The following is a 15,809-nucleotide window of genomic DNA, read 5'->3' as shown; positions in this document are numbered from 1 at the left end:
ATATCGTGACATTTACATAGAATAATTATGTACATATTAGTTCAGTACAAACAGAACTAATTAACACATTCATTGCCACTAAGTGCTACGGTTTCACCGTATGTAGCGCGTATAGTCGCTACGAACAGTGTACACGACAGTCGGGTTCTTGGCCCTGAATGTGTTAACATCCTAGTAAAGCAGCACCAAACCAACATTATGACTGATTAGATGCATTATGAATAATTAACCTCCTGAGACTAAATCGTCGGGTGACAAGCAAAAGTCACTAACTAACATCATTGAAATTATTGGACAATAAACCGTGTTACAAGTGTAATAAAGTGCATTGCTACTTTAATTTTTTGATAGTACTTAGTGAGTTTTGGTTGTCACCCGACGAAATGTACATTACAATGTACCTACATATTCGTGCAACCTAATTTGAACCTTTCATGAACCAAATAAAGTAGGATTTTTGTTTCATTGCGTTTTAAAACAAATGAAATTTAAATTACTTATAGAATAAGGTTCAAATTAAAAAAAAAAACAACGGGTTGCACTCCGGGAGTGCCGGCAGAAGTGAAAACTCAATGACATTGTAACAGTTTTTCGATCAGGTCACGTGTCCGTCTTACGAATCTTACGGTAACGTGACCTGTCGCGAGTTTAACATTTTTTACCCATCACAAAAATTGAAATCTTTATATGGTTCTTTATATGGTGGGTTTTGGGAGGTTAAAAGTGATACACTAAATACGAGATCGCACTTTTTGTCACACTATACAGGTGGTAAAGAAGAACAACTCAAGCTACAAAAAAGCAGTAAAAGAGTCAGACTCTGAGGACTCGCAGAGCGAGTGCAACAGTGAGCTGGACGAATTGCTGGATGAGGCGCTAGACGAGAGCGATGGACCCACTCCGCCTAAACTTAACAAGGTGAGGGATAGGTCATTTGGTGTCATCCATGGTGGTGAAGTTCAACTGGTTTTCACGGTAAAATCTCCTTCTTTCTCGCGTTATCCCGGCATTTTGTCACGGCTCATGGGAGCCTGGGGTCCGCTTGACAACTAATCCCATGATTTAACGTAGGCACTAGTTTTTACGAAGCGACTGCCATCTGCCCTTCCAACCCAGAGGAGAAACTAGGCCTTATTGGGAATAGTCCGGCTTCCTCATGATGTTTTCCTTCACCGAAAAGCAACTGGTAAATTTCAAATGATATTTCGTACATAAAAACGTTCGGAAAAACTCATTGTTAAGAGCCGGGGTTTGAACCCGCGACCTCCGGATTGAAAGTCGCAGCACGCTCTTACCGCTAGGCCACCAGCGCTTACCAGTACAGTTTTCACGGTAAAATATCGTCGAGAATGGTCAGCTATTAAGTTTTGTACAGAAGCAACACATTTTTGAATATCAATTTATTGCAATCTAGACACGCGGCAGCGTGTCAAGCCAAGTTCAAGCAAAGGAACTGGCTAGCCAGCGCCGAGTGTATCTTTACACGAACCACTTGGTGCCACTTTTGACCCTTCTATAACTCAAAACATATTTAACGTAAACACATAAAACTACGTGTGTTTAATTATATCCATAAGGACATCTAGAAGCCTAAATTTCATGAAGCTAGCTCAAACGGTTATAAAGATATGAAGGTCAAAAAGTCGTACATTTTGGGACTGACTGACTGACTTATAGTACCTAAACCTAACCTACTTCCAGATGACCTAGAAGGATGAAATTTGGAATCCAGCTCGGTTATTGTGTGTAAGCGTAGGAAAAAATCTAAAAATAAAAAAAGGTAAAAAATAGGGGGGGTCCCCATACAAAAAAATATTTTTTAATTGTAGCGTTGGAACCGTTACAAGCAGATATTTGAAACTATCCCAATATATGTATTATTATATTTGCTATATAAAAGAAATATAAAAATAAAGTTAAGTCAAAAAATAAGTGGTGTCCCCATACAAAAAACTTGTAATACGCGCTAAACTACCGGCCAACGGTGTGTCGTTGGCGGCGCGCGGCACCACATAATTAATACAAAGAACAGAAGTGAAAAAACATGCGGCGGAAACACAAGAAAAAACATTAAATCTCAATACCTGCCTTGTTTTCTTTACAAAAAGTATTGATATCCCATCAAAAACATAAATGTAAAAAAGGAGAGCCAAGTTCAATACAAAAATTATGCTTGGCTGTGGGGTTCGCCGCAAAAAGAATGGAGATCTAAATGAGTGCCAAGTTCTATGCAAAATCCAAATATGTATTTATAAGAACAAAATAACATTATAAACAAGTATTAAACTCTATTTCTTTGCTTTATTGGATACCTATAACAATTGCTGTTATTTAAAAAAAATGTGAGATCTTAAAGTAGGTTAGATTTGGCTTGGCTAGTTTTTATCAGAATTACAATATATATATATATGTTGAATAACTTTATAAAATGACTGATGTAATGAAAACTGGCCAAGTCAAATCTAACCTGCTTTAAGATCTCACATTTTTTTAAATAACAGCAATTGTTATAGGTATCCAATAAAGCAAAGAAATAGAGTTTAATACTTGTTTATAATGTTATTTTGTTCTTATAAATACATATTTGGATTTTGCATAGAACTTGGCACTCATTTAGATCTCCATTCTTTTTGCGGCGAACCCCACAGCCAAGCATAATTTTTGTATTGAACTTGGCTCTCCTTTTTTACATTTATGTTTTTGATGGGATTATATAAATGTATGAGGTCTGATCGGATGGGACAAACACTGGGGCAAGAGTAACACTTGTAGGAAATCCTCATACTGAGGGCTGATTTAGACGGCGCGCGAACTCGCACGCGATTTAAGTTACATTGCGGACTGTTAGTTACGTCCAATTCAACCGACCGATCAAATACCGCAATGTATTGAAACTCGCATGCGAGTTCTCGCATCGTCTAAACGAGCCCTTACTCTTGCCCCGAGTAAAATTAACTTGTTTCTCTTAGCCCACATGACCTTATGCCAGTATTTAAAAGTATTAAAAAGTTACAAGTTGCATGTACACATTATTTTAATTTCATTTCTATACTTGGTCAAGCAGATCTTGTCAGTAGAAAAAGGCGGCAAATTTGAAAAATGTAGGCGCGAAGGGATATCGTCCCATAGAAAAATTGAATTTCGCGCCTTTTTTTACTGACAAGATTTGCTTGACCGTCTATACAGGGTGATTCAGGAGACGTGAGCAGGATTAACACTGCGCATTTCTTAAATTATAAGCAACTGTTTCGTATCAGTATTAGTGAGGTTAACGTTAATTTTCTAGTCGTGTTGAAAAAAAAAGTTATTAATTTATTTACGTCATGCATGGTCACCCTACAATAAGAATACTAAACTACCGATATTCTGTGTCAAATTTAATGTCATCACGGTCTGGTTATTTTTGAAAACTCGTATCTCACTCAAGTTTGACAGTTTATTTTCTTCGTAATCAAAATGCTGTCATTACGGTTAAAGAGGTTTTATGTTTATTAATTAGGTCTCTTAGGGTGACCATGATTGTAGAGAATTAAATTTGCCCTCACCAAAAAGTAAAAAAAATAGGAAAAAGTGTGGTTGTTTCTCCTAAATACGACGGTGATCGATCAATTATCAGTTACTGAGTGTGCAGGGTTAGTCCTGCTCACGTCTCATGAATCACCCTGTAGGTATATTATATTATGATATTTGTGATGCTTATTTATTAGTCTTAAAACTTAAGAAATGCCCAACAACAAACATGTTTCATAATTGAGTTTTCACATAAAATAAGTTTGATAACAAAATACATAATGGTGCATAAGGATTCCAGAACTACCGAGGATGCACTGTGTTGGCTGTTATTGGTCTACATCTACACCTTGGCTTTTTTTAACCCTTCAACACAGTGAATTCTTCTACATTTAAAGGGTCGATAACGTGCTTGTACAATAATTGTAATACCACTGGATTTGCAGGCGTTGACAGGGTATGGTAACCGCTTACCATCGGACAGGCCGCTTGTTTGCCACCGTCGTCAAATAAATTATTAACTAGAGGGCATTTCTTAAGTTTTTCTACCTATAATGGGTTGCAGAACGGCAGCCTATCCTCAACCAGTTTCGTCTACCAGGACAAGGAGAAGCAGTTCAAGTCGCCGCTGAAGACGCAGCCGGCCACGCCGCGCGCCGACAAAGGCTCGGAGCTGGTGCACAGCGTCAGCTTCTACAGGAGGATGCAGAGCGCGGTGAGGAGCTCTAACTGTTGCTATAATGTAGGGCAGCCTGTCCTCAACCATCGTCTACCAGGACAAGGAGAAGCAGTTCAAGTCGCCGCTGAAGACGCAGCCGGCCACGCCGCGCGCCGACAAAGGCTCGGAGCTGGTGCACAGCGTCAGCTTCTACAGGAGGATGCAGAGCGCGGTGAGGAGCTCTAACTGTTGCTATAATGTAAGGCAGCCTGTCCGCAACCATCGTCTACCAGGACAAGGAGAAGCAGTTCAAGTCGCCGCTGAAGACGCAGCCGGCCACGCCGCGCGCCGACAAAGGCTCGGAGCTGGTGCACAGCGTCAGCTTCTACAGGAGGATGCAGAACGCGGTGAGGAGCTCTAACTGTTGCTATAATGTAGGGCAGCCTGTCCGCAACCATCGTCTACCAGGACAAGGAGAAGCAGTTCAAGTCGCCGCTGAAGACGCAGCCGGCCACGCCGCGCGCCGACAAAGGCTCGGAGCTGGTGCACAGCGTCAGCTTCTACAGGAGGATACAGAGCGCGGTGAGGGGTTATAAAGTATTTTAAGAGCGCTCTTACAAGAAAAGTCGAAATAATGCAAAATTGATGATACTAGTCGACGAAATTCAGGACTTTGCGCTCATTATTAGAAACAATGAGTACTTGTTCCAGTAAAAGCGTCTTCTTATCTTTATAAATATCGTTGTAAATATTAGAAAAAAGACTTATTAAATTAGTAATGATTTTTTTTCTGATGGTCGTTTCCGAAAAACCCCGTGAAGCACTGAATGGCGAGCTCTTATTTGGAAATGTTGAGAATTTTACTCTGCTAAACCTGGCTATTTTGTATTACTAATACCCTGTACTTTAGGCATATCAAACTATATTTTTCCTACATACCTTTGAGAAAGAGAAAATCAAAGTAAAACGAACTCGATTTTCTCTCCGAAACAAGTGTCAATTCCTACGAAAATCTACTTAATATCGAAGTCATTTTCATACTCAAGCAATCTGCAACGTTTGCTTATACTGTTGGTATACATTAGTGTTTATGAAATTCTACTATAATTTTTTGGCAAATTTTTGAAAACTACTCTATATTACCGATGACACGCGCTGCGCCAGCTCAGTGCCGCGGCAGAGCTTGTAGAGGCAGGACGTGTGTCGGTCGGCTCCGCACATTTTCAACGGCGACGACGAGGTTTTTTATCATTGTGTGCGGCGGGCGCCGTGTAAAACGCTATACTGTGTGCGTGTAAACCGCAACGAGAGACTTTGATCCTAGCACCGTTTTTATAGTATTATAATTTATAATGGTACAGTTTAATAAACTACCGGACAGGATTAAAAATATTTGAAACGACCTGACATTCTATATGTATTTATTTGACTCAAGATAGTACTCAGGGTCTGATGATGGAGCCGGAAGGTGGTCACCGGTACCAATCAACCATGCAACTAAACCACTTCGTGTTTAGGCTCGTTTTATTCATCTCAACAAGATCTTTGACACAAGATAGTACTCAGGGTCTGATGATGGAGCCGGAAGGTGGTCACCGGTACCAATCAACCATGCAACTAAACCACTTCGTGTTTGGGCTCGTTTGATTCGACTCAACAAGATCTTTGACTTAAGATAGTACTCAGGGTCTGATGATGGAGCCGGAAGGTGGTCACCAGTACCAATCAACAATGCAACTAAACCACTTCGTGTTTAGGCTCGTTTTATTCGTCTCAACAAGATCTTTGACTTAACCCATTCAGGGCCAGCGACTCAGCGTATGGGTCATGCTCAAACAGTTCCGCAGGGCCAGTGACTCACATGTGAGTCTTGAATAAATTCTGATTTAAACTTAAACGAAACGTAATTTGATGTAATAACGTAAGCATCATATAAGCTAACAACCATTTCTATAAGGTATATTAGGTAAAAAAATTATAAACACGTATTTTTTAATGAAAACAGGGTCTAGAATATTCAAGTTTGGTTTACTATCAGTGCAATATAGTAAATATACTGAAATTCTAGATACATATGCGATGCAAGCAAACAGAAAAATCCATATTTAAAAAATACAAAAAATATATATATTTCAGAAGTTATTGACATGGCTCAAGGTATGGGTCACCGTGGCCTGGCGCTACTTGTAAAAACTACTAATGTTTCCGTAGCAGGATAAAATAAACTTCATTGGCTGGATTTAAAGCTTATTTCATGTTGAAGTTGTTTGATATTGTACCATTTTACAACCGATTACTGTTTGGATGATGGTAAGCCACATTTTGTAGGAACCAAACCGTAGTATAATAATATTTTGTTTTGTATGAGGGGTAAGGCAACTAGGATTTTCTCCCACTGTACTTTTATGTCATAATATTTGGTGATCGTTGTATTGTATCTTAGGCAATTACCTACTAACAATGATGTTAAGGTTCATTTTTTTTCGTTACAATATAAAACAAGGCGGTTGAAACAGTCATCACTAACTAATATGTATTGTATTACAAATAGTTTGTGACAAATATTTACAAATTCTTTAAAACATCGTGGTTTCTACGGCAGATTAGAAAGTAAGTACTATAATACATTTTAAGTTCTCTATTGTTACTAATATAATGGCGTTTACCAAAACAAAGATAAATGACCGAACAGGTGTAAGCTTGGACACACTTGGACAATAAACAAGGAATGCATGCATCCGAGCGGCGGCGGCGGTATTATCTTTCATGTGGTATTTGTCACAAGAGTTCAAGAAGTGATTCATCAATATTATAAGAGTAACCGTTAATAACTGTCAGTAGTGTCATTGTCAAATACAGCTGCTTAAGCGTTCACCGGAACCTTTGATTATAGCGCCATCTCGTAACCTGCTTGTAAACTATTTATTAGCCCTGTTTGCGTAAATCCCGAACCTGCTTAAATAGTTCGATCAAGCGCGCAATTTCACAAGTAAACGGCCAAAGAGGTCAGCACTAGTTCGGTAGACTATTTGTATACATCAACTAAGTTTAATTAATATGGAGTGCGGTGCTCAGTGTGAAAATATAATAACAGCTAATGATAACAAAGTGAAATGTTGTCGTTGCCCTGGCATATACCACCGGCAATGCTTAGGGATCACTGCAGAGCAATACTCCGCTCTCAAACCTGAATTCTTTAGGACATGGGTGTGCCCAAGCTGCACGAATATTAATACTCGTCGTTTGAGGACCGCCCCGGACACACCGGTGCGCATGCATGGACTGGGAGCCGGGGAAGTTAGCCTAGATATGTCGTTGGACGGAAGCTTGCTGGCCCAGGGCAGCTCGGGAAACATTTCAGTAAAAGAAGACCAGCCGGTGACAATAAGCAATATGAGTTCACTTTTAGATCACAAAATCCAAACATCAGTTTCGAATCTCATCGAAGAAAAATTAAATAAGTCGTTCAATGTGTTTATGAATCAATTTAGAGTGACCTTACAAGAAGACATCAAAAGATTAGTTCGTCCTGAAATCGATGCCGCTGTAAAAGAATTGGAAAGCAACATCAATGTTACAACCGACCTCATATTTTACGAACAGAAGTCGTTAAAATCGCAGATATCAGAACAGGACGTAAAAATTAAAACCCTGCAAGACGAAAATAATAAACTGCAAGGCTCTCTTCGCCAAATAACAACACGCCTCTCAACTATGGAACAAATATCACGGAGCTGCAATCTGGAAATACAAGCCGTTCCGGAAAATAAAAAAGAAAACGTCTTATTACTTTTTAAGAAATTATGCTCAGTCGTTAATATGAACATGGACGATTCTAACATTGTTGCCTGCCGCAGAGTTGCTAAAATGGACCCTAATTCTAGGAGGCCGCGTAATATTTTAGTGTCATTGTCAAGCCCAATGCTACGTGACTCTGTATTGTCATCGGTCAGTCGGTACAACAAGTCGGCTAGAAATTCCGGAGGCTCTACTACACTGCTTAATAGTTCAGACCTGGGAATCACTGGAGCGAGCTCAAGGATATATGTTGTGGAGCATCTTTCTCCTGAATGTAAACTTTTATTCGCGGAAACAAGGAAAGCTGCAAAAGAGAAACAGTATAATATTGTATGGACGAGATACGGTAAAATCTACGTGCGCAAAAATGAGGAGTCTGATGCTATCTATATAAAGAACTTAAGTAGTTTGAAGAAATTAGAGTAAGCATTAGTTTTAATTTAGTAGTAAGTAATAAGATTATATTCTGTTAATTATATATTTATAACCTCAGTCCCTTTGTTTTATGTTAATATACTACCAAAATGTAAACCGAATTAGAAGTAAGCTAAATAACCTATATTTAAATACTCTAAATTTTAGTTACGATGTCATTTGTTTAACTGAGACTAACTTGAACGACGGAGTACATGACGCTGAAGTTTTAGACCGCCGTTATAACATCTTTCGTAGAGATCGCTGCTCAACCACTGTTCGTAAGAGCGAGGGCGGTGGAGTAGCGATTGCAGTTAAGAAACATTTGAACGCAGTTCGCCTGCCTTCTTGGGAGAGCGAGATAGAAGATGTATGGGTCCGTGTTCAAGTTAATGACTCAGTCATCATAATTATATGTCTATGCTACTTGCCACCAGATCTCGAATTAGCTAAATTAAAATCTTTTTACTCGAATTGTCAGAGAAGAATGTTGCAACCAAATAAAAAGATCGAATTTATTTGTATCGGTGATTTTAATGCTCCTAATATCAACTGGACTAAGTCTGTTAACTCTTCGCTTATGCAGCCATCCTTGCCTCAAGATGTAAAATCCCAACTACTCCTAGAAACCATATCTTTATGCAACCTAAATCAGCACAATAATATCCCTAACAATAATAATCGATTTTTAGACCTTGTCCTATCGAGTATGAACGGTGTCAGCGTTTACGGCGCAGCTCCTCTAAGCCGGACTGATGCACATCATCCGCCATTAATAATAGACCTTGATGTTGTCATCTTGCCACCAAAATGTATCAATTCCTTTAACCAACAGAAACCAAACTTTAATAAATGTAACTACGAAAAAGTTCGCCAGGAGCTACGATCGGTCGACTGGGAGAAACTCTTATCTGATTCTGACATAAACACAGCTGTACATAGTTTCCACAGTAAACTGGACGAAATTATCAAAAATAACACGCCCTCAAAAAGAGTAAAAGCTGATACCTATCCGTGTTGGTTTAGTCGTGGTCTAATAAAGGCCTTGAAAGAGAAGTCGAAGTACCACAGACGCTATAAAACATATGGTAATCCTCGAGACTACGACACGTTCGATTTATTACGGGCTAGGTGCAAAAAATTGATAGATAAATGTTATACTGTATACGTAAACTCAGTACAAGACTCCATTAAATATAATATTAAACACTTCTGGAGATACGTAAACGATAAAAAGGGTTCTAACTCGATACCAGTTACGATGAAATTTAACAATCTCGTATCGTCAAATACAAATGAAGTCTGTGAAATGTTCTCTAGTTACTTTGGCTCCGTCTTTGAGAAACCAGCTGACGTATGCACGTATGCTACTCGTATTTCCAATGCAGTCTATCCGCATATTACTCTTTGCGATACTCGCGTCAGTGTGCACGAGGTAAAGGCTAAAATAAAACGTCTTGACAGTGACAAGGGGGCTGGACCTGACGGCATTCCTGCGTCATTCATAAAAAAAATGTGTCGACGAACTCAGCCCACCTCTTTCCATTATCTTCAATAAATCAATATCAAACGGTAATTTTCCAGATGCGTGGAAAACTGCATTTATTATCCCAATCCACAAATCAGGCGATAAAGATCAATGCAAAAATTACAGGCCTATAAGTATCCTATCTGCTTTTTCAAAATTGCTAGAATCCGTAGTGTACAGTTGTTTTTACTCACACTTAAAAGCCTTTATTTCTCCTAGCCAGCACGGCTTTGTACAAAACAGATCTACTATTACCAATTTATTGGTTTACAAGAACTATCTCTGCAGCGCTTTTGCTAAAAGATTACAGACTGATTCTATATACACAGATTTCTCAAAAGCATTCGACAAGGTTGATCATTCTATTCTCATCAGAAAACTAGAGGGGTATGGGGTTCACGGCAATCTGCTGAGATGGATTAAGTCTTACTTAGAGAACAGAAGCCAACTTGTTAATATCAAAGGTCATCTCTCTGCGCCCGTTACCATCACGTCTGGCGTACCACAAGGATCGCACTTGGGCCCGCTTTTATTTGTTGTCTATATAAATGACCTTGTCGCTGAGTTGACCTGTCCTTGCCTTTTATATGCGGATGACCTCAAGATTTTTACTACTATTAAGAATACTGAAGACTGCACAATGCTTCAACAGAATCTCAAGACTATATCTGAATGGTGCAACAGAAATAGGATGTACTTAAATACGGACAAGTGCTTCACGATCTCATTCACAAACTCCAAAAATAAAATCACTTTTGACTATACACTAAACAACGTCTCAATTAATCGCAAGCAAGTCATCCGCGACCTAGGAGTGTACTTCGACGAAAAATTAAATTTCCATTATCATTACGACCACTTGATCGGCAATTGCAATAAGCTTTTAGGTTTTATCACTAGAGCCTCCCGGGACTTTAAAAACAATCAAACAATTAAAATCCTTTACTTCTCTTTAATAAGAAGCATTCTGGAATACGGATCTATAATCTGGTCACCTTACTACAAAATTCACGTTGATCGCATGGAAAGGGTGCAAAAGCGTTTCCTTAATATCCTTTGCTATAGATCTCAGCTTGGTCGCACATACAGATCGTATTCCAGTAGGCTTAAACATTTCAACTTGCCATATCTGTCGACGCGGAGACAATACAGCGAGTTATTGTTTCTATATAAAATCATTCACTCATACATTGACTGTCCTTCCCTCCTTTCACAACTTAACCTAATTACACGCATAAACACACGAAACCCCTCACACAGAATTTTCCAGCTACAAATTTTCAAAAACAACACATCTTATTATAATCCGGTTACCAGAATGTGTCGATTGTACAACGACACAGTTGCTGAACATCCTTCTCTCGACATCTTTAATAATAATCTACCTAAATTCAAAATTAGCATTAAAAAAGCACTTTGTTAGATATTGTAATTCTCTGTTATTCTATTGTAATTTTCATAATAATATTAATAATGTCTCTCCTCACTTGTACTAACACGATGTAATATTGACATGATTTATGCTTATAACTGTTTGTAATTTTGATACCATAAGTTTGACATATTTGAATGATTATTTGATATTTAGACACAAATTTATCGCATGTAAATTTTGTTCTTAATGTGCACACATATTTAGGGTTAGAGTCCAGTTCAGAACGCTGTACGCCTCTAATATGCATGTAAACGCAATGACTGTAACCTGTTTTGTGAGCCTAAATAAATAAATTAAAAAAATCCCATCCCCCCTATTAGAGATGTATTTTGGAGTAACATGGGAATTATTATTTAGTCACGATTTATTCGTGGGCGACTTTATACTCCTCCTGTGCTGTTTAGTGATTTCGTATTTTGTGACCATGGCTATGGATTACCGGAATTTGAACCCGCCTAACCAAACTGCAATAAGTAATAAGTTTATTTTTGATAGGCACAGAAAAACGGTGGTTAGTAAAAATGTTGCATAATGCTGTTCAACTGGCCGGCTTCATAAGCGGCGATTTATTTACCGTGCGCGCCAGGCTCGAGACCCATAAGCTGAGTCATACGTTTTAGCTAAAAACGGTTTGTATGGTGGCCCGGCGTATTGTGTACGCTCAGCGGTTCGTGGCCATGAATGGGTTAAGATAGTAGTACTCAGGGTCTGATGATGGAGCCGGAAGGTGGTCACCGGTACCAATCAACCATGCAACTAAACCACTTCGTGTTTGGGCTCGTTTGATTCGTCTCAACAAGATCTTTGACACAAGATAATACTCAGGGTCTGATGATGGAGCCGGAAGGTGGTCACCGGTACCAATCAACCATGCAACTAAACCACTTCGTGTTTAGGCTCGTTTGATTCGTCTCAACAAGATCTTTGACACAAGATAGTACTCAGAGTCTGATGATGGAGCCGGCAGGTGGTCACCGGTACCAATCAACCATGCCACTAAACCACTTCGTGTTTAGGCTCGTTTTATTCGTTTCTATAAGATCTTTGACACAAGATAGTACTCAGGGTCTGATGTTGGAGCCGGAAGGTGGTCACCGGTACCAATCAACCATGCAACTAAACCACTTCGTGTTTAGGCTCGTTTGATTCGTCTCAACAAGACCTTGGACACAAGATAGTACTCAGGATCTGATGATGGAGCTGGAAGGTGGCCACGGGTACCAGTCTACCATGTAACTGAACCACTTCGTGTTTGGGCTCGTTTGATTTGTCGCAAGAAGATCTTTGACACAAGGTAGTACTGAGGGTCTGATGATGGATCCGGAAGGTGGTCACCGGTACCAATCAACCATGCAACTAAACCACTTCGTGTTTGGCTTCTATCGATTCGTCGCAACAAGATCTTTGACACAAGTTAGTACTCAGGGTATGATGATGGAGCTGGACTGTGGCCACGGGTACCAGTCTACCATGTAACTGAACCACTTCGTGTTTGGGCTCGTTTGATTCGTCGCAATAAGATGTTTGACACAAGATACTACTCAGGGTCTGATGATGGAGCTGATGATGATAGACAGGTACCCGTCGCCACCTTCGCGCTCCATCATCAGACCCTGAGTACTACCTTGTGTCAAAGGTCTTGTTGAGATGAATAAAACGTGCCTAAACACGAAATGGTTTAGTTGCATGGTTGATTGGTACCGGTGACCACCTTCCGGCTCCAACATCAGACCCTGAGTACTATCTTTTGTCAAAGATCTTGTTGAAACGAATAAAACGAGCCTAAACACGAAATGGTTTAGTTGCATGGTTGATTGGTACCGGTGACCACCTTCCAGCTCCATCATCAGACTCTGAGTATCACCTAGTGTCAAAGATCTTGTTGAGACGAATCAAACGATCCTAAACACGATGTGGTTTAGTTGCATGGTTGATTGGTAATGGTACCTTCCAGCTCCATCATCAGACCCTGAGTACTGTCTTGTGTCAAAGATCTTGTTGAGACGAATCAAACGAGGCCAAACACGAAGTTGTTTAGTTACATGATAGACTGGTACCCGTGGCCACCTTCCAGCTCCATCATCAGACCCTGTGTATCTTCAGTGTCAAAGATCTTGTTGAGATGAATCAAACGAGCCTAATCATGTTACTACATGGTTGATTGGTATCCGTGACCACCTTAATCATCATCAGATCCTCAGTACCAGTTCGTTTTTAAACCCTCGTTGATACAAACTTTACAACCTATAGGTACCAAATGCAATGACGAAACATGTAAATAAGCGAGTAGGTACCTATAATTTCTTTCGAGTAATATACCTTCATAAGTACAAGTATGGGGCTATTCATAAATTACGTCGTTTCAAATTGGAGGAGTGGGGGGGGGGGGGGTCTGGACATCGGATGATGGTAACATGACGTAGGAGGAAACAGATTCATCCGAAGCTTGATTTTTGGATGATTTGAGGGGTGGGGGGGTCAAAAATCGTCAAAAATAGATGACGTAATTTATGAACAGCCCCTATGTACATTTGGACTGCATTTAGTATTTTCGTACTTACCAAATAACAGTTTTAGAACTTTAAAAGTTAAGTACAGTTAGTGTTGTTATGGTTGATTTCAATATGCTTCGCGAAGGATCAAGAATGTTTAATCCATCATTGTAGTGCGAGTGTGGTAGAAGGGATCGGCGTACTGAGCTCGCACGGCCTGCCGCAGCGCGTAAAATACCTAAACTCGCTCAACGCCGAAATGTAATAGCGCTCTTAACGAAAGGAACATGGTGTTCTCGAGGTTAAAGTTACTCGAGAAAGTACTTAAATACATAAATTCGAAATGTATGTTTTAACAGTTAACATATCGTAAAAAAATAATATATGTTACAAGTCATAGTGTAAAAATTAATAATATTAGATTAGGAGAAAAAAGGTCTGTATTTGAATACTCTTATTTAGGAAAACCGATTCTGATTTCAACTGCGTTTTATTTTATTTATTTCTAAAAAGAATAAAGCTTTCTAATAAACCGAGTCACGATTCCACGTCAAAAATAACATCATCTTTCTTTTACAGTCGTCAACGCCATCGACGCCAATGCGCGTCATCCGGCACACATCACCAGAGCGGGAAATCCCGGCCACACCCGATGAGCCCGCAGCGAACGTCACGACCGTGCGACAGCGGATTAAAGAGCTGCAGGCCGAGGTCGCTAAACAGCAGACGGTCATATCACAGGTACAGTCTCATATAATATGAAGGAGCGGGAAATCCCGGCCACACCCGATGAGCCCGCAGTGAACGTCACGACCGTGCGATAAGGTAGGTAGGTAAGGTAAGGGACAAGGTGAGCCGCAGGCCGAGGTCGCTAAACAGCAAACGGTCATATCACAGGTACGCTATCACGCATATAACTTAAGGGAAATCCCGGCCACACCCGGTGAGCCAGCCGTGAACGTCACGACCGTGCGACAGCGGATTAAAGAGCTGCAGGCTGAAGTCGCTAAACAGCAGACGGTCATATCACAGGTACGGTCTCATATAATATGAGGGAGCGGGACGCTATGGAAATCCCGGCCACACCCGATGAGCCAGCCATGAACGTCATGACCGTGCGACAACGGATTAAAGAGCTGCAGGCCGAGGTCGCTAATCAGCAGACTGTCATATCAAGGTACAGTATCACTAGGCGTCACAAACCCGGTTTCACCGAAATCGAAAAAACCGGAAAAACCGGGTTTACACTTTGATAAAACCGGCTTTTTCGAGTTTTCCGATTTTGCAGTTTTATATACAGAGTTTAATTATTTTAAAGAGCAAATTAAAAAATATATATACGCACTAATTGTATACATAAAATACAGCTTTTTAGTCTCCAACGTTATATCTATTTGCCCAGTTTTGCAGATAGGCTGCTTAGGTGCCTTGAAGTTAAGGCTTCAATCCAGGATGTTTCGGAGATATTTAGGAAGGAAGTTGTGTCGTAGAAGATTGCCCCTGAATTTTACTCTCAGCTCCTTGTTGGCTAGTTTCTTGCACTGGTGAAAGAAGACCGAGTCTTGGAAGTGCTGGGGCACAAACGCCACCGAGAATAATAGTCATCTTATAGATTCAGGTCCTTTTCCAGGGTATTTTATCCCATTTCCAAGCTGTCTTTTTGTGTCACAAGGGGCAGATCATCAGCATAAGCAAACTTCCGCGATGTGGTGTTAGGCAGGATATGACTCAACCATCGGTATTTTCAGACCTATGACAACTAATACTAGGCGGTGTTGTGTGTGGAAAATCCGCTAGCACGTACAGCTCGGCGGCCACTGGGGTACCGTCTATTGCTCTTATTGTGAAGAATAGGTCCGGGTCGGGGTTACTTCTCCATCGAGCTGATTTGAACGTTCCTTTGCCTTTGTTAGAAACGACTAAACAACAGTGTTGTTCCTATCTGCCCAGTCCATGATCGCCTCCTCGTTGGCG

At 40.2% G+C, this 15,809-nt stretch overlaps 1 protein-coding gene across 1 annotated transcript in view; it reads left to right on the top strand.

Moving 5' to 3' along the window:
- The window catches only part of LOC134800834 (anillin), a 130,374-nt gene that overhangs the window by 98,014 nt on the left and 16,551 nt on the right, over positions 1 to 15,809 (top strand). The window contains exons 12-14 of the mRNA XM_063773391.1: positions 769 to 918; positions 4,076 to 4,225; positions 14,415 to 14,576. Of these exons, the coding sequence (XP_063629461.1) occupies positions 769 to 918; positions 4,076 to 4,225; positions 14,415 to 14,576 (462 nt within the window). The remainder of the gene's footprint in view (positions 1 to 768; positions 919 to 4,075; positions 4,226 to 14,414; positions 14,577 to 15,809) is intronic.

The sequence above is a fragment of the Cydia splendana genome, chromosome 20 (assembly GCF_910591565.1).
Source record: "Cydia splendana chromosome 20, ilCydSple1.2, whole genome shotgun sequence".
NCBI classification, from domain to species: domain Eukaryota; kingdom Metazoa; phylum Arthropoda; class Insecta; order Lepidoptera; family Tortricidae; genus Cydia; species Cydia splendana.
This window is presented reverse-complemented; position numbering and strand designations above follow the sequence as displayed.